This window comes from Momordica charantia (assembly GCF_013281855.1).
Source record: "Momordica charantia cultivar OHB3-1 chromosome 5 unlocalized genomic scaffold, Mcharantia_2.0 BLBB01000005.1, whole genome shotgun sequence".
NCBI classification, from domain to species: Eukaryota; Viridiplantae; Streptophyta; class Magnoliopsida; order Cucurbitales; family Cucurbitaceae; genus Momordica; species Momordica charantia.
The window spans coordinates 5,402,913-5,420,545 of NW_028275163.1; the positions used below are offsets into that span (position 1 = coordinate 5,402,913).

General features: G+C 34.4%; 3 protein-coding genes and 1 non-coding gene across 7 annotated transcripts in view; 3 read left to right on the forward strand and 1 right to left on the reverse strand.

The window, feature by feature from the left end:
* Positions 1 to 26: 26 nt before the first annotated feature.
* Positions 27 to 4,764, reverse strand: HS1 (heat stable protein 1). Its single transcript, XM_022282063.2, has 2 exons — positions 4,500 to 4,764; positions 27 to 463 (listed from the first exon to the last, which is right to left on the reverse strand). The coding sequence occupies exons 1-2, from the start codon at positions 4,637 to 4,639 to the stop codon at positions 274 to 276; spliced, it is 330 nt and encodes a 109-aa protein (XP_022137755.1). The 5' UTR covers positions 4,640 to 4,764; the 3' UTR covers positions 27 to 273.
* An 803-nt stretch (positions 4,765 to 5,567) lies between these two features.
* On the forward strand, positions 5,568 to 5,639 carry TRNAP-AGG (transfer RNA proline (anticodon AGG)). Its single transcript has one exon. It is a non-coding gene; the product is annotated as a tRNA-Pro (tRNA).
* Positions 5,640 to 5,717: 78 nt separating this feature from the next.
* On the forward strand, positions 5,718 to 10,711 carry LOC111009489 (Galactosyltransferase family protein). Of its 2 annotated transcripts, none has more exons than XM_022282581.2 (8): positions 5,718 to 6,025; positions 6,629 to 7,466; positions 7,882 to 8,117; positions 8,234 to 8,512; positions 9,049 to 9,177; positions 9,310 to 9,486; positions 10,081 to 10,188; positions 10,296 to 10,711. In XM_022282581.2, exons 2-8 carry the CDS (start codon positions 6,716 to 6,718, stop codon positions 10,500 to 10,502), a joined length of 1,887 nt encoding a protein of 628 aa, XP_022138273.1. In that variant the 5' UTR covers positions 5,718 to 6,025; positions 6,629 to 6,715; the 3' UTR covers positions 10,503 to 10,711. The 2 variants fall into 2 exon arrangements, with proteins under 2 accessions (XP_022138273.1, XP_087979674.1); XM_088123548.1 differs by having other exon boundaries at positions 5,719 to 6,025; positions 6,829 to 7,466.
* Positions 10,712 to 13,883: 3,172 nt separating this feature from the next.
* LOC111009309 (calcium-dependent lipid-binding family protein) overlaps positions 13,884 to 17,633 on the forward strand; it is an 84,177-nt gene continuing 80,427 nt past the window's right edge. The window contains exons 1-3 of one of the 3 annotated variants that reach the window (XM_088123960.1): positions 13,884 to 14,203; positions 14,948 to 15,029; positions 15,964 to 16,067. In XM_088123960.1, the coding sequence (XP_087980086.1) occupies positions 14,189 to 14,203; positions 14,948 to 15,029; positions 15,964 to 16,067 (201 nt within the window). In that variant the 5' untranslated portion in view covers positions 13,884 to 14,188. The remainder of the gene's footprint in view (positions 14,204 to 14,947; positions 15,030 to 15,963; positions 16,068 to 17,633) is intronic. The other 2 variants (XM_088123958.1, XM_088123959.1) reach the window with 2 other exon arrangements.

The window sequence follows — 17,633 nt, forward strand, 5'->3', positions numbered from 1 at the left end:
ATAAATGTGGCAGCAAAAACACAAAGTAGAACACCAAGAACGAGATCTCATCAGAGATTTGTTCATTAGAAACTCAAACAGTATCATCATGTTCATAATTAAGCTCAATCTGCAGCTTGCATCAGAAAGCAGCAGAACAGAGCGTATACAGGAGTAAATACAAATAAAACAAAACCCTTCCGAGTACTACATCAAGACAGTGGAGATGAGCTTATTACACTGCATAATACAAATGCCAAAATGAAAGGAGCAAACCATATATTGGCCTCCAAATTAGCTGTGAATTAAGGTCGGTTTGTAGTCGATAACGATGACCTTGTCCAAGGAAGCAAGGAACAAGTTTGCAAATTCCACATGTGCTGGATGAGATATATACTCTGCTATGCCCTGTGTACTCTCGAAGGTGGATTCAAAGACGTGAGTGAAACCTTGGTGTAGATTTTCAATGCTAACATCCTTGCCACTGTCATATTTGAGAAAAATGGACTTTAAAGCTAGCATTACCACACAAAATGTAAGTAGGTATGTAGAATTTCAAGAAAGTATTACAGTTATGGAAACAAATCGTTTTTCTTACCATAAAATCTCAAAATGTTTTTTTTAATATAACAAGTGGGGTAGAAAGGTTCGAACTCATGTCATGACATCTTAATCAGAGACAGATCCCAATTATTGCTAAGCTAAACTCATATTGGCATAAATCCTCAAAATTTTGGGGAAAAGACGAAGTGATTAGTATGAAAATTTTGTCTGAAATGCATTATATATAATATGTTTTGTGATGAAAAACCAAACTTTGGTTAAGAAACATGAAAGAAAAACAAATGCATACAACAAAAAAATCAGCCCCACAAAAGGAGTCCTAAATCTTAATGTGCAGAAAAGGACAACTATCCAAAAGAAATTACAAAATGAGAGACGGACATAACCACATCCTAGGGGTGAGCATCGGTGGGGTCAGTTTTTGACCAACCCCAATGTCGAAAACTGACCTAGTCGGTTTCCAAATCTGGAAACCGACGGTTTTTTAACTATATCTGTACCGACCGACCGATTGATCGGTTTTGTCGGAAAATCGACGCTTAAAAATTAAAAAAAAAATGCAAGGAGCAGCAGCCATGGGCTGTGAAAGAAAGGAGGAGTCAACAATGAGGGTGGGTGAGAACTGGGGAGTGAGAAGACAAGAAAAGAGCAGCCGTTGAGTTGAAGAAGAAAATAATGCAGGGGAGAGATGGAAGTGAGAAGGGAAAAAAAACACAGGAGACAGATGAAGAGAAGAAAATAATGGAGGGGAGAGAAGAGAAAAAAAAGGAGTGAGAGGATATGAGAGAAGAAAGATAAATTAAAATATAAAATTGAAAAAAGAGAGAAAATGTGCCTCAAAACCCGCGGGCATTATGGCCGTTGGCCTTCAAAGTTGTTGCAGGAACAGCACAGCAGACTGCATACTGCTCTTTTTTTCTTTTTTAAATATATAATTGGTCGGTCGGTCAGAAAATCACTTTTCTGACCAAACCGATCGACTAGAATATGGTTTTTCTCTACGTAAAACCGACTCCGACTCCGACCGAAGTATTTACCAAACCGACCGATAGATGTTGGTTCAGTCGGTTTTAATTGGTTTTTCGGTCTTCTATGCTTACCCCTACCACATCCCACATCTCTCTCAAGACCTCTAAATCCTCTAAAAATTTTATCATTCCTCCCCTGCCAAATACCCATAAAATGGCAAAAAAAAAAAAACAGACACACACGCACTAAAGGATTATGCCCTTGTCTCGAAAAGAAGGATTCAGAAATATCGTTTTCCATTGCAACAATCTCTATTTTGTGCCCCATAAATCCCAAAACTTCTGTCATAAAACAATTCCATAAAGCCTGTAAAGCCTGAGAATGCGGACAGTTCTAAATTAGAAGAATTTCCTATTTATAAAATTTATACATGGCCATTCATACCATCCTCCTGCCTAACCATACCCTCGTTCAAATTTTCCTTTTACAAATAAGTCTCTATTACCTAGTATGATTGAAGCAGAGAGCTTTTACCCAGCTTCTCCCACCAAGAAAGAATAAGAGCATAACATGCGAGAAAACTTGAAGATCAAGAAACCAGGGGCTTGTTTGCATAACAGTTATCAAAAAATAGTTTTTAAATTTCTGTTATCATTATTATTTTCAAGAATGGTGATTGACTGACCATAAACCCTAATGGATATTGAAATCATCATTCACAAATTTGTTATCTAAGAAGAAATAAATTTTTTTTTTTTTAAAAAAAGCCATGTTTGAGAAAACACAGTAAATAAAAACAATAGGAAAACAACTTTTAGAAAACAATAATATAAACATATTTCACTGAATTTTTATCTAAAAAATATAAAATTGCTCCGAAAACCATTCCACAAACAAACCCCAAGATGATTCACAAGAACCTTGGATAATGTACTCACACATCTTGGATCTTCCGAGGCAGCCTTTAAAACGCTTTTTGTGGTCCTTGAAGATAACCAATGAAAAATGATTCTTAAAGCAATCTTTAAGGTAAGAGAACAGTTCAAGAAGCTCTTCTACAATCATCTTGAGATTCTTCACCCTTTGACTGAGAATAACACGATAAAATCTTCCAAATGATTAGGGTGTGAAGGATGGTCCAACACGTCCAAAAGGCTTATACTGGTCCCTACGAGAATGATTCAAGACTTTCTATAAGTATTATCTCAAACGCATGAATAAGACCCAATGACTTCTGGCAGAAATTTGACTCTCTCCTTGGCAGCGAGAATATCGTCATTCAGCCAAATGTTTACGAGAATCATCGGGACCTTACACCGTCGTAATCACTCAGCTAAATAATATCAAATATGTTTGAGGTTAATAAATTGTGTCAATTTGTGCAAGCTCCAACATTTAAGTTGTTAAAAGGTGTTGGGGTACCTTGAGGGGTAAGCTATGCTGCAGCATCTCTCTCACCTGGAGTATATAATCTCCTTTGCTTTCCAGAGGTCAATTGATGAGTTGTCAAGATGACCACATACTTCAGTCCTGGTCCTACTAAATTAACTTGGATAGAATCTTTAATAAGGTTCACATATCTGTATCTAGTCCAACATTCCAACTTCAATACTTTCTGATAAATGATAATGTTAAAGCTTCACTTCACATGTTGAAGTTGAATATATCATCTCCTGCATGATCCTCTCCTCAAGAAGGCTCTCAATGTCTAATTTACTCCTAGAAAGATCAGCTGGTAGAGGAGGAGGGGAGCTACAAAACCCAAAGGAGGTTAAAAACACTCCAATTGGTATTAATCAAGAAAAGGGTATAATTTCAAAATATATTTGATCTGGATCGCCATTAAGCAGCATTAGATCTATCATTCCTCCCATTTCTCTTTCAACTTGTCCACTGCTTCTCTTCTCTTTATCAATTGTCATTTGATAGCAGCATTTTAAAGCAAAAGATTGTCTTGCTACAAAATTCCATCACTTTACGTATCTATCAAGAGAATGGCACTGGCTAACTTTACATCTCTAGGAGGAACGGAAATAGTAAAGTTCTAAAAATTTCTTGACTTCGCTGGAATTTCCCTAATTTCAGGACCATATTGGAAAAATCTCTTGTATACCATTGGGTGAAACAATAGTACTGCCCCATTTTGAGGCTTCATAGTTACCCCAGTTTCATGGCTAGGTTCAAAAAGTTTCTTGTGTTTTAACCGAAAAATTCGATTAAAGCAATACGATCTCCAAGAACATTCGGAGATTAGAACTGGATCCTGCAAAAAAGAAGTTAGCACTCCGAAAGTTCTGTCAGTATAGGATTCAATATGTAAAGAATCTTTTAACACAAAATGGTGTCGCCCATCGCTTTCAATTAATCTCTATGAATACTTATTCCTATTATTACCTGTCAGTATAGGATTCAATATGTAAAAGAATCTCTTAACACAAAATGGTGTCACCAATCGCTTTCAATTAATCTCTATGAATACTTATTCCTATTATTACCTATTGGTTTTGAGATTAACCTATGAATATTAAGAAAATTCATATACTAAATCTATTTTTAAAACCCGTTGAAGTCCTCGTATAAAATATTGCTAAGCCTCAAATTGCCTTAAGAAGCCCCGAATTCAACACGCTTATACAAAGAAATATTAATTAAACAAGCTAGTCCGTTCGAATAATTTGGTTTTCAGTTTCGGGAATCTAGAATCTGGACGACTGGACCTAAAATTGGCGATGCGAAAGCCTCAACTCAGTCCTTTTTCCATCCAAAACTACTCCACAACTCTTAATATAGAATCGTTATGGTTTCGTAATTAAGACGACCCCATCTGAGACATCGAAGAAGCTAATTAAAACAAAACTCAACAACTGATGGCATGAATTAACAATCACGTCAGGAATTCAATTCGATTATAAACTGAGAGATTGAAAAATGCGGTTTCTCGTATATGCATTAGCATAACTAAATTGGGTAGAGAACAGCGAAATTACCACTGGAAAGCCTTCATAGGTTCGATGAGATTGATGAGATTGGCATAGCCCTTGATGAGTTTGTCGATCTGATCTTCTGTGATTTCATCTTTGAATTTTGCCAGCAATATGTGCTTCACAATGCGTTTCCCTCCCTCCATCACTACTAATTGTATGCCCCTCTTCAGCTGCTAATAATGAATCGAAGAACAAGAGGAGAAAAAACTCAACGCTCCTTTAATTCGTCTCTCGTTTTCTGTTGTTTACAATTTCTAGGAAATTTGTACTTGATTAATAAAAAAATTTTGAGGGAAAAAATAAAAGTTTACAATTAATTTGCCAAATTGAGTTCATTTTATTCTTTTCCTCCGCTAAAAAAATAGTAATAAATAAATAATTAATTATATAACTTTTGCTTTAGTCAACTTTTATCGTATATTTGTAACTTTTTCATTTTAGTATCTATACGTTTAATATGTCATCGTGATAAATGATTATTTTAAATCTAGTGAGTGAAGTTTAGAAGAAATATTATAAAAATAAAAATAAATGAAACAAAATTATCACAATAAACATTTCAAAAGTATATAAATTAAAACAAAATTATTCTGTTTGTTTTGCAAGTCATCCATTCTTTTTAGATTGGTACAAATTTGACAATTCAAGTAATCCAAATCTATGCATCAACCGTACTTATAAAAGTTTTAAAATAAAAAAATAAAACTTAACAATTAATCAACTATTACATCAACTATTCCACCAAACAAATAACTAATAAAATGAAATCCAAACTTCATATTAGTTAATACAAAATTTAAAATATAAATGACATAGTAGTCTTTCGCGTCAAGTCTCCTCCATGACACCATCCCACATGACTCCTCCTTTTCCGCAATGGAACAATTGGTAAGCTATGCTCATATCATCACATAATCCCATCACTTGAGTAGCTATACAACAAACATTTGACATATACCATATATACCACTCACATACAATATTCTAAGCACATGTAAATGTTCATGAAATACCCTTAATTTATTTAACTTTTACATTATTATTATAAAGCTTTGTTCTTCTGAGCAACAAGGGCATTTGGTCTAGTGGTATGATTCTCGCTTAGGGTGCGAGAGGTCCCGAGTTCAATTCTCGGAATGCCCCTTATTTCATCTTTTTTCCGCATCAGTTATATTATTATTATATTTATGACGCTAAGTAAATAAAATGACCACATAAAACGCAGCACACGTCCGCCGTTTTGTCAACAAATGGTCTCAGTCTCATTAATGATAGCCTCTGCCTCTTTCCCAACTTCCGACCAACCAACCGCCGGAAAATGTCAACTTCCGACCACCGGTATCTTTCATTTCCTCCATTGTTCTTCAGAATTTGAGCTCAAATAAAGTATACCATTCGAACGGCCGATGCACATTGCATAGACCATCTACCTTTTGAATCCTCACGCCGGAAGCTCGAGGCGAGCAGATCTCCGTAGCTGTGCTTCCGCTCTGTTAATTGATTGCCGGGGCCCGACAGCGTTTCTTGAAGTAGATTCTTACCTTAAGTTGCTTTAATTTTTGTTTTTCTTGATATATGATGTTTACTTGTTTAGATACTTGGATTCAGTTTAGCTTTAGTTCATTTCTTGTATGCATTTCGATTCGTAGTTAAGATCCTCAGTGTTTCTTCGATTGAACTAGCTGTAAGTTCTACGTGCTTCTCTTTGAAATTGGATTTTACAAGCCATGGTTATATGCATGTGAGTTAAGAGCTGCCGTTGCTCAGTTCGAGTTTTTTTGTCCATTGCTTGGTAGCTTTAACTAATTGATATCAATAGACCAAAAGGAGATCTTATATCGTAGTTTTTCTTTAGCTTTGAGTATAAATCCGGTGCAATATTTAGGTTTATCTGTTATTTAGTTCAAAATAACTTGGAGACAAAGAAGATCTGGACAGCATATGAGTTTCTTTTCATGTGGGAATTTGCCATGCGGCCCATGCTGATCAAAACATTTCTTTTTTCGTAGAGCTAGTCTAGAATTTTGATGACCTGAGATATTTATTGCTCCATTGATTTGAAACGCATATAAATATGTATCATTTGAAGCATAATGTGAATGCTGAGCCATACGTTCTCTTGTTCTTCGTAGTGGAGTTGCTATAAATATCGTCTCATTGAGATTTAGCTGCTTATAATGAAGTGGTGGTGGCTATAAATAAATATAGAGGAAAAATAAATGAAGAGGTGGTATGGAGGAACGTTCATACTAGCACTCGCCACAATCTTGGCTCTGCGTTATGGCCTTATGAATGTCCACCCTAAAAGGCAATCGGCATATGATTTTTTCAGAAACCATCCGACCAAGGATCCTCATAGTAGAAACAGTGACTCTTTGGAAACTGTAGTGAAAGCATCACAGCGGCCTCATCTTATACATGTTGATGGACTCAGTAATCTAACTGCTCCAGATAATATTACTAAGCGAGAGACAGAGGCCTTACTTCTATGGTCTCATATGCATCCCCTGCTGTCGAGGTCTGATGCTTTGCCTGGAACGGTAGAAGGGGTCAAAGAGGCTTCCATAGCATGGAATGATCTATTGTCAACTATTAAGGCAGAAAAGACCATAAAAGTTGGCAATACCAACAACTCAAAGGATGAAATATGCCCTTCCTCTGTAAGCTCACCTGACGAAATTGCACCGACTGGGGGAGTCATTCTTGAGATTCCTTGTGGTTTAGTTGAGGATTCTTCTATTACCCTTGTTGGCATACCTAATGGACAGCAAGGGGGCTTCCAGATTGAATTGTTGGGCTCTCGGGCTTCCAGAGAGCCAAATCCTCCTATTATCTTGCATTACAGTGTCAGTTTTCCTGGTGACAATATGGCTGAGGAATCATTTATAGTTCAAAGTACATGGACCAATGAACTTAAGTGGGGCAAAGAGGAGAGATGTCCAACCCATCTGGCTGCAAGCTCTCACAAAGGTATATTCATATGATATGTATGTTAGCCCCCAAATGCTCATTGACTTGAGTTGACCATTTGAAATGCTCTTACCGGCCAAGATTGACATATCTTATGTGTAGGTGAAGAAGCCAAATTAATGTAATATTTCGTACCAACTGAATATACCCAAGTCTACATTGCCTATCAGTTTCTGCATTTCTGCATATGATACATTAGAATCATGCTTGTTAGTTGATAGGATGCAGAAAATGAGCAAGTTAAGAAATTCTTTTTGAGTTTTAATTGATGTATTTGCATGGAGTTGGTATAACACTTCATCCCTTGTTGATCTATGGATCTTAAATACATTCTGCTGTATCTTTTTCAGCTTACAGATGAAATTCACTGACAGATCCTCTGGTTGCTAATATATTTTGGAAATAAATATGGCAGTTGATGGACTTGTTCTTTGTAATGAGCGTGTTCTCAGAAGCATTGGAGCAGAAAATATCAGTATGCATCACGATGGTGGTGATCCCCTGACAAATATTTCTAGAGGGCAAGCCCATGAAAGTGTCAATTTTCCATTCATCGAGGGCAATCTGTTCACTGCAACATTGTGGATTGGTTTGGAGGGATTCCATATGACTGTCAATGGAAGACATGAAACCTCATTTGAATATAGGGAGGTAAGGTATGAATTGAGCACTCATTTTCTTAAACATATTATAGTGAACTAATGGTACTGATATGTATGTTTTCATTTTGAGTTGAACTAATGGAATGCTACATGGAAATTCTGCAGAAACTTGAACCATGGACTGTTAATCAAGTCAAGGTAACCGGTGGTTTGGATCTTCTCTCTTCCTTGGCTAAAGGCTTACCAGTTTCTGAGGATCACGAGTTTATTGTTAATTCTGAGCACCTTGGAGCTCCCCCTATCTCCAAGAGAAGACTTCTAATGTTGGTTGGGGTTTTTTCTACTGGAAATAATTTTAAGCGTCGTATGGCCTTGAGAAGGACTTGGATGCAATATGAGGCTGTACGTACTGGTGACATAGCAGTCCGATTTTTCATAGGCTTTGTAAGTGAAAATTGCGATCTGCAGATTCTTATCATATATTGGTTTAATTTGACCCTACAATTTTCAAATTCTCCTATGAACTTGTTGCTTTGCTTGTATAGTTGTATTGAGGCTGTAGTTCTTTTTTCCCTATCATTTTCTTGTCTATAATCTTTGGAGTCATCTACTTTTCCTCATATTTTATTTGATGACTAAAAAAGGGTAAAAATAATATGTGTTCTCTTTAGCGATTTTCTTCCATGCCAATTTCTGCCATGGATAAGCAGCTTAGTATTGGAGACTGCTACTGCTGCTCTGTTGTGAACAATCTAGGATTGGGATGTTTCAACTTTCAACTTCGAAATCGTGATCAGTTCTTACAAAGAGACCGAATAACGATGGCAAAAGGACCAGAGTAAAAAAATGTTACTAGTGTATTTGTTATAGTAATTTACTGTCATACCTCCGATTAGACATTGGTTCAAGCAGTTAATGCTGTACTCAATTTCTACCATTTTCTGCTTATTCTCTTGTTACTGGATAACTTGCTGCTGCAGGATAAAAACGCACAAGTCAATTTGGAGCTGTGGAGAGAAGTGGAAGCTTATGGTGATATTCAGTTGATGCCTTTTGTTGATTATTACAGCTTGATCACTTTGAAAACAATTGCAATTTGCATGTTTGGGGTATGTCTATACATATAATAACCCACCCTTTCACTTGTTTTGTTATTTGAAACCATTCTCATGGACGTTTTACGTCCCCACGTGGCACTTAAAGTATCTACAGTCTATAATTTTTTATCTTGACATTTTCAGAGCAAGATTCTTCCTGCAAAATATATCATGAAGACAGATGATGATGCATTTGTTAGGATTGATGAAGTCCTATCTGGACTAAAGAGCAGGCCAGCTACTGGCCTATTATATGGTCTTATTTCCTTTGATTCATCACCCCATAGAGATAAAGACAGCAAGTGGCATATCAGTCCTGAGGTATCAGACTCAAAACTTTATCTTGGATTGGTTTGATATGTTTTTCTTATGATAGCGACTCTTGCTTTCTGTTGGCTTTGTTTTTGTACACAGTTAAAACTGCCCACAAGTGAACTCTTAATACTTTTGAGAGAAAGTATCTCTCTTTAGCCTTGTGTGTCCAAAGTATTTTGTAATTACTCCTTAGGTTGGCCCGCTTTTCTAGTTTGATTATTTTTGTTGGGCAGTTCTTTTTGTATGTCCTCCTATTTTTATTTCATTTATCTTGAGGAAAGCTTAGATTTTCAGTTAAAAAAAAATTGACAGAAAATGAAACTGCAGAGGATTTGAAAATAGGACTTTTGGCTCTCTCATATCATGTTACCCAAACGTTTAGGCTCATAAGTTAAGTTGGATGTTGTTCTTTATGATGTACAATTACCGCTAAACTCGAAAGTGGGTTCACAAGTCGAATTATTGGAGAAAATTGACATTGCATGGATGTGAATATTGAACGACTTTCTCTCGTACCATATCAAACTAGTAATACCCTCCAAAGTTTAATCTGATGAGTTAAAATAGATTCAATCTTTTATACATGTTATTATCACGTAGGAATGGCCAAATGCAACATACCCTCCTTGGGCACATGGTCCCGGATATGTCATATCACGAGACATCGCAAAATTCATCATCCAAGGCCACCAGACTAGAGTCCTCAAGGTAAAATACAAGCATTCACCTAGCTAGCTTTTCCTATAAACTGCAAAAGCATAATGGCTCTTCTTATGTCTTGTGTCTTATTTGGAACCATATTTCTCTGTGTTCAGCTTTTTAAGCTTGAAGATGTTGCAATGGGCATATGGATTGAGCAATTCAGCAGAAGCGGGAAAGAGGTACAGTACATCAATGAAGAAAGGTTTTACAACTCTGGCTGTGAATCCAATTACGTTCTGGCCCATTATCAAAGCCCAAGATTGGTTTTATGCCTTTGGGAAAAGCTGCAGAAGCAGTTTGAACCCAATTGCTGTGATTAGTGTTTATTTGATTAGGATCGGGTTGTTTTATGAAAATATTTGAAATCTATTGGGATTATGATAAAGAATGATGACGTTTTGAGACAAGGGAAATCTCTGTTAGTTCTGTTTCATTTTTCTAACAGAAGGTAGAGTTGTATTGTAACGTATGAAATTGAACATGATTTCAAAGAAATAGCCCACTTATTTTTTCGGAGCAAAATATTAAATTTGTTGTAGTTCATGAACTTAAATATTAAATTTGTTGTAGTTCATGAACTTAGGCTTTTAGGTTGATTGGAGATTTGACATATTTTTTTGTTAAAATATGTGTTGGTCTTTGTATTTTATTCATAACGGTCAATTCCTTGATAGTGTAAGTTTGATTCAAAATAATCTATTCATGAATCTTAATGTAGGTATGGTTGAGTTTCGTATACCTTCTCATTTAAACACTTTTTAAGCAAATATTTTTTCTTAAAACACTTTTTATAAAAATTGCATTAATCAAAATACTCTATAATTGGTTACATTTTCTTACAAGTGATTTTAATAATTAGTTTGTTTGGTTACTTAGTTGGAGGCCATTTATTGCGTGTCACGTGTCAACATCACATGCAATCGTATTTAGAACAATAAAAAGACTCAACCGCATCTTTCAGGTTGATACAAGACTCAATAGCTCGGTAAGTGGAAGTCGAGCCGAGCTATGTATTACCTTATGGCCAACCTTCAATAGGTATGAGTCGACCCTGAAGAGTACCTATGGACATGAAGACAACGAAAATGTTATTCGACAACACGTCGCATTTTTCGGGCAGCTGTAAAGTCATTGGAGGGCTGTTAGGAGTTAATCTCTATAAATAGGGACCCCTACCTCCACACAAGGTACACGAAACCATTTCTCCCTAGAGGATTAGATTGGATTGTGTATTGATGATCAATTTCACGATCAAACATTCTCTATTTCTAATAGTGATTTTACAAGTGCCAGATTACAGTAAAATAAATCTAAAGTGAACTCATGACCAATCATTTAAAGTCGTTTTTTGCGTAATAAACTTTAAAGTGATTATAAAAGGATATAGATCATAAAATTAATTTTATTTTATTGTTTCAAATATTATTTTAAGCACAACATATGGAGATAGGGATCGAATTCACAACCTCTTGATTGGACATATATGACAATTACCGCATAGATATACTCGCTTTTACTTATTGTTTCAAATGTTATTTCTATTTGTTACCAAATATTTAACCAAATTTGGTACTTTAAAATCACTTGTTATCCAATCATACTCCATATGAAATCAAAATACATCATATGATTCAAAATAATTAAAAGTGATTCGATTATTTACTTTTCTTTTAATAATATATCCAAATATATATATCTATATATATATATATATTGCAAATGAATATATCCAAATATTTATCTATTAGTATTTGGTCTAACAATATTCCCAAGTTGGAAAGACTCCATGTGAACCAACCAACAAATAAAATGAGGATATTTTATTAAATATAGAGTTTTTTTTTTACCATAAATTATGAATATTGGCCTGCACCATACATTGTGGGGTGATTTATTGTTTGGGGAAAAAAACAAACATTTTCGAATAAACAAGGAGGCAAAAGGGGCAAATCAAATAAAATCAATGCCTACTTTTGCATAAATTAAATAAACTTATCAATCATGATCCATGACTACTTTACTTGGTTTATTATAATTATATCAACCAGGATATTAGGACCGCTCGATAGTGGTGTTGTTTTTTGTTTATCTTTTTGCCTTGTCGTTCTTGTTTTCTTTTTTTCAATAAATAAAAATATAAATGTATTTGGCAATTCTTTATCTTATTATTTTTTGTCATTTTTATTTTATTGAAAAAAATTGAAACATATTTCATAACCGTTTATTATTTAATGTTTTCCGAAAATTGTTTCTTTAACTAAATATTCAACTTCTATGTTATATATTTTACATTCCACGAGACAATAAGGATGAAATAATGCTTTCATTTATGTTTACAAAAGAAAAAAAATGAAACGAGAACCACAAGCCATAAAATTGATTTTGTTGTTTCGAGGATTTCTATACATTTTTTCTTAAAAATAAGAAACAAAAAACATAAATAATAAATAATTACCAAACTTTTACATTTCTACAAGGTGTCAATAAAAAACAAGAAAATAAATAATGATTTTAACAAACAAACCTTTTAGATATATAATGTTTTTAAAGATATTTAAATATATCATTAAATTGTGTATTTGTAACCTTATATGGTCATTAATGTGTTTAAAGATATTTAAATATATAATAAAATTGTGTATTTGTAACCTTATGATCATTATCATTTTCATGTTTGATATTTAGATATTTAATAAAGCATTTGTAATTTAAATCATGCGACTTGAAAACTTGGACCAAATATATATAATTTTTTTCAATAAAAAGAAAATGTAATTTATCATAAATAAAACGATTATCAAGTTTAATTATTTTCAATTACGTTTCAGTTATTTTAAATTCTATCTAATCGATTGTGAAATCATACCTGTCGACAGCAGAGAAAATGTATATAAGCCTATTTTAGAGTATAAGAATTTTAAACATATATAAAATTTAACTACTACCATAAATTTAATATATATTTTTAAAAAGTATCATAATTTTCGAAGTTTTTCAAGTATATTATAAACTTACCGTTAATATATCTTCGACCAAAATAAATAGTTATGAAAGTGGGAGTTGAAACTCATATCTCAAGAGATGGAGCAATATGTCTTAAGACTAAACTTGTGTTGACAATGTAACTAAAATTGCTGAATATGTATAAATTAGTTAAGACATATATCATATATTTTCAGGACACTTTAACATTTAGACGTAATAGTTGCCCACATAAACTTAGATAAATGATTAAGGTATTTACTCATGCATTGTAAGTCAAAAATTCAATCCTCTATTGATAAGAAAAGAAAAAAACTGTTGAAGAAAAATTAAACAGAAACAAATACATAATACTATGAGCTATGATCACGTTGTCATGAAATATCTAACTTGGAAGTTTATTTATTTATTTTTTAATTCATATCTTCGAGTCACTAAAGTGTAGAATAATAAAATAGAGGCCAAAAGAAATGTTCAGCAGTGACATATATCTCCAGATAGTGAGTTGGAATCTCCTCCCAGCATATTATACTTAAAAAAAACAGAGAAATAAGAAAACCGAAACGACAATTTACCAAATTTACCCTTCCAAGAAAATGTCTCACGAGCTCTCATAAATATCGGGTAATAATAAGTAAAAGTAAAACTCAATAAGGGAAAATGAAGAATTTTTTGCAGGCGAGAGAAAGAGAAGGATAAGTAATATCTGACGGTCGGAAATGGGCAACCGCTTGAGCCGATCGATGGCCACGGTCGAGTTTGACCGGCAACTATAAAGCTCGAGAACTGTCCTTAATTTCACAATAGTCTAGTTCTCGAAAGAAACCGCCCGCTTATTCTGCTCTCTCTGTTCGCGGGTGAAAGTTACAAGGGCATAGGTTTTTTTGTTCGTACTATCTCTCTAAATCTAGCACCATTCAATGGCTCTCTTCTCTTTTGGCGTCAATCATCGCCTGCACGTTGCCTAATTGGGGATTCAGAGCCGAAGAAACTCGTTGCAATAAGGATTATTCCCATTTCCATCATGTTCGAAGCTCACGTAAGGCTTTTTATCGGATTTGCGGAGTTCAATGTTGAACATTAACTGTTTCATCTCTTTTTTGCGACTTATATATAAATTTTGGAAAGTTCAATATTGAATGCATACAGTTTGATCTCTTTACGCGTGTTTAATTATGTAGTTGATTACTTGTCTGTGATCACGATCATATTGATGCTCCAAGAGTTCTCTGGATTGCTGTAGTTTCACACTTGATGCCAATGGTCTTTCTCTAGTATTGCATAGCGATATTCAACGTTTTGGGTCGGTCTTGGAGTTTGGAACCGACATAGTCGCTTTCTGTTTTATGATTATAGTCAAGAAGGAAGTCAGCTCTGCCTCTCAACTTAGTGGACGTGGTAGGACGTGTCGTAATGCCCGTGAGGATAAGATGCCTGGGAAAAAAGAAAGGTTAACTAATAAACAATTGGGTCGTATGGTTTTTCTTTGGGTGAAAGGCTAAGGTCGTTCAATTCTATTAATATTCATGGGGATCCTTAACAAATTCATTGTATTCTCTTAGTTAGTAAACCTGCCACTATACATCAACTATGTAATGCTTGTCTTTTATTGTCTATTTTTGTTGTGGTACGATCTAAGCTATTTGTTCTAGCTACCGAGTCACTGACAGTTTTTATAATTAATATGCCTGCTACCAAAATTGTTTTAAATCTCACTAGTGATACAGATATGTGATCATATTGTGATGTTCTGATGCTTAGTTGTCATGATACATCTTTGTAGGTTTTGCATTTGCTTAGAAGATATTTGGGGGAATATGTCCAAGGACTCTCGTTAGAGGCTTTAAGAATAAGTGTCTGGAAAGGTTTGTTTACGAATTGTTCGCTTACTAGCATGTTTGGTTTTGTAAAGCCTGAGTATCTATTATTTGTTAGTTGATTAATGATCTGAAAGTTCATATTATGATTTGCAAAATATCTTATTGCTAATCAGAAGTTTTACTCGTTTACATGATAGAATATTGTACGTTAAAGTATATAAGCACACTTATATTTTTACAAAAATAACATATTGTGTGGTTTTTTAGATGTGACACATGAAATGCTGTGACTTGTTTTCTATTTGCAGATTTTGTTATTTTTTAAAAAATTTTTTTGAATGAGAAACAAACTTTTCATTGATTAATGAAAATAAACAAACAAGTTCAAAGGGTAAAACTTCCTAAGAGTGAAAGGGAAATGAAAAGAAAAATATGCTGAAAATGAGATATGTAGGCATCCCAATTAATACAAATTTCAATGCAAGAATAGTTATAAAAGATTTAGAAAGAGAACATGTTGAGAATTCTTGAACTTGGCTAGATCAAATTGTTCTTCCTGACAAATTTGTTCTGAAAATTATTTGATGGTGCTCAACCCATAATTTCAAAATCCATTAATCCATAACAATTGCTCATTCGGGGAAAATCCAGGACCATAGAAAACCCGAAGAAAATTACTCTTTGAAGTTTGAATCATTATTGAAAACCCACCTAATGTTGAAAATGTGGAATAAAGAGGACCAGCAACCCATAGCAAAAGAACATAGAAAAAAGTGGTGATTATGATCTTTATTTGCTGCAACAGTTAAGGGGCAAACCGAAGGCATTATTCTTGTAAATTTGAAATGAGCCACTAATTATTATGCTATTTTTGTATCACCTCGTTTGATAATACATCTTTTGGTCGCTGAATTATGCCTCTAAACATGCTTGGATGCCATGAAGATGCTATTTGAAGTGTTCCTTTAATCTTTTATAGGTGATGTTGTCCTCAAAGATTTGAAGTTGAAGACAGAGGCACTCAATTCACTTAGACTTCCCGTTACCGTCAAAGCTGGCTTTGTTGGTACCATAACATTAAAGGTAGACAATATTATCACCAGATGTTTGTCAAGTGGTTTCTGATATATTATATATTTTTGATAATTGGGAGTTGGAGCTTTTGCTCTCCTATTCCAAGGGGCACCTGCGCCTGCCTCAAGGCTTGGACCGGGGAGACATCAAACGTTTTTGGTATTAAGTTCACTGAAAGGTTCAAACTTGAGACCTCTAAATCAATATGACCAAGAGACTCCAAGCCCTTGTCAATCAGACTGCCCCTAGGAGGCTCAAGTGGTTTCTGAATTTGTAGTTTCTTTTGTTGTTTTAGTCTATTTTAGTTTTTAATGACAAATAGGTTTATTTATTCTTTTATTAACTAATCTAGATTATTTGTTGAATATACTTTGATCTAAGAAGCATATACATGGACACGATGACACGCCAATTTCCAAAAAAATAGGACACGACACATTGAGGGCACGTTAATTTAATTTTTCTATAAATAATATATGTGTGCATATTTTGACATATTATCTTTCTTTTTATTTTTTATTTTAATTTATTATTATTATTTTATATATGTTTTTATAAAAAATGAAAAACTTTCATTATCAAAGAGAGAGTACAAAAAAAGGAGAGCACAAAGAGGACCAAGAGGAAGCAAAGATTTTGACAAGAATCCAAAAGGTGTCTCTATCCGATGCGCCATCTTGAAATATTTTAGTGTTTCTTTCATGCCGCACTCTCCATAACAAAGCCAGCACTGCACTTGACCAACGGATTTTAGCCTGACCCTTGAAATCAATTCACAAAATGAGTTGAACAAAAGCATATGAGCCTTGTTAGGAAACACCCAGCTGAGATTGAAAGTGTTGAACAAGTCCCACCAACAGGCTGCTACAAAAGGGCAGAAAGAAAAGAGATGAGCAGCATCTTCTCTATTCTTTCTACACAAAACACACCAAAAGGGAAAGTCTTATTTATGTTTTTACCAGGGTTGTCGAGGTAGGTATGCTCTCTTCACTCTCCTCTCCCTTCCATTGAAGTCTGGATTGCTTAGGTTCTTAATTCATCTTCAAAGTCAGATTTGTTTGATATCATTGCAAAGATAAGGATGGAAATTAATAGTTGCCGAATCGATAGCATGTTCTTTTGCATTTGGGCTGTTAATGAGTGTTTTATGTTAGAGGATGTGAATCGGAAAATGCCGTTACCCCTTCATCCTACTCAATTATTATGGTTTGAAAATCACATGGTTGAGTTGGTTCAAATTCCGGTGCTTTATCCTTTTTTCCTATCAATTTAGAGGTGCATATGGTACAAACCGCATTCGTAAGCTAAAAAAAAAAATCAGGAATGGTCTGTTTGGCCTATGATTGGGGGAGAAGAGCAATCATTGTTCTAGAAAACTCTAACAAAAGGGTTGGTTAGATTTTTGGAACATGCTGAAGAGCTTTTTAGTTTGAAATACGGAAAGTCAGGTGAAAGAGATCTTAAAAAACAAAAGGCCATACCTGGATGTTGATAAGGATCATGGTACCAAATTTTAGAAGCATTAAAGTATTATGCTGAGGCAACTAAAGGAATAACATATGGAAGGCTCCCTTT

Bases quoted from the DNA above. Each gene is read 5' to 3' on its own strand.
- LOC111009489 (XM_022282581.2), top strand. From the start codon at position 6,716: ATGAAGAGGTGGTATGGAGGAACGTTCATACTAGCACTCGCCACAATC. The intron at 8,513-9,048 runs GTAAGTGAAAAT...TTGCTGCTGCAG, and splicing joins TCCGATTTTTCATAGGCTTT to GATAAAAACGCACAAGTCAA. The intron at 10,189-10,295 runs GTAAAATACAAG...CTCTGTGTTCAG, and splicing joins ACCAGACTAGAGTCCTCAAG to CTTTTTAAGCTTGAAGATGT.
- HS1 (XM_022282063.2), bottom strand. From the start codon at position 4,639: ATGGAGGGAGGGAAACGCATTGTGAAGCACATATTGCTGGCAAAATTC. The intron at 464-4,499 runs GTAATTTCGCTG...CAAATATGACAG, and splicing joins CCTATGAAGGCTTTCCAGTG to TGGCAAGGATGTTAGCATTG.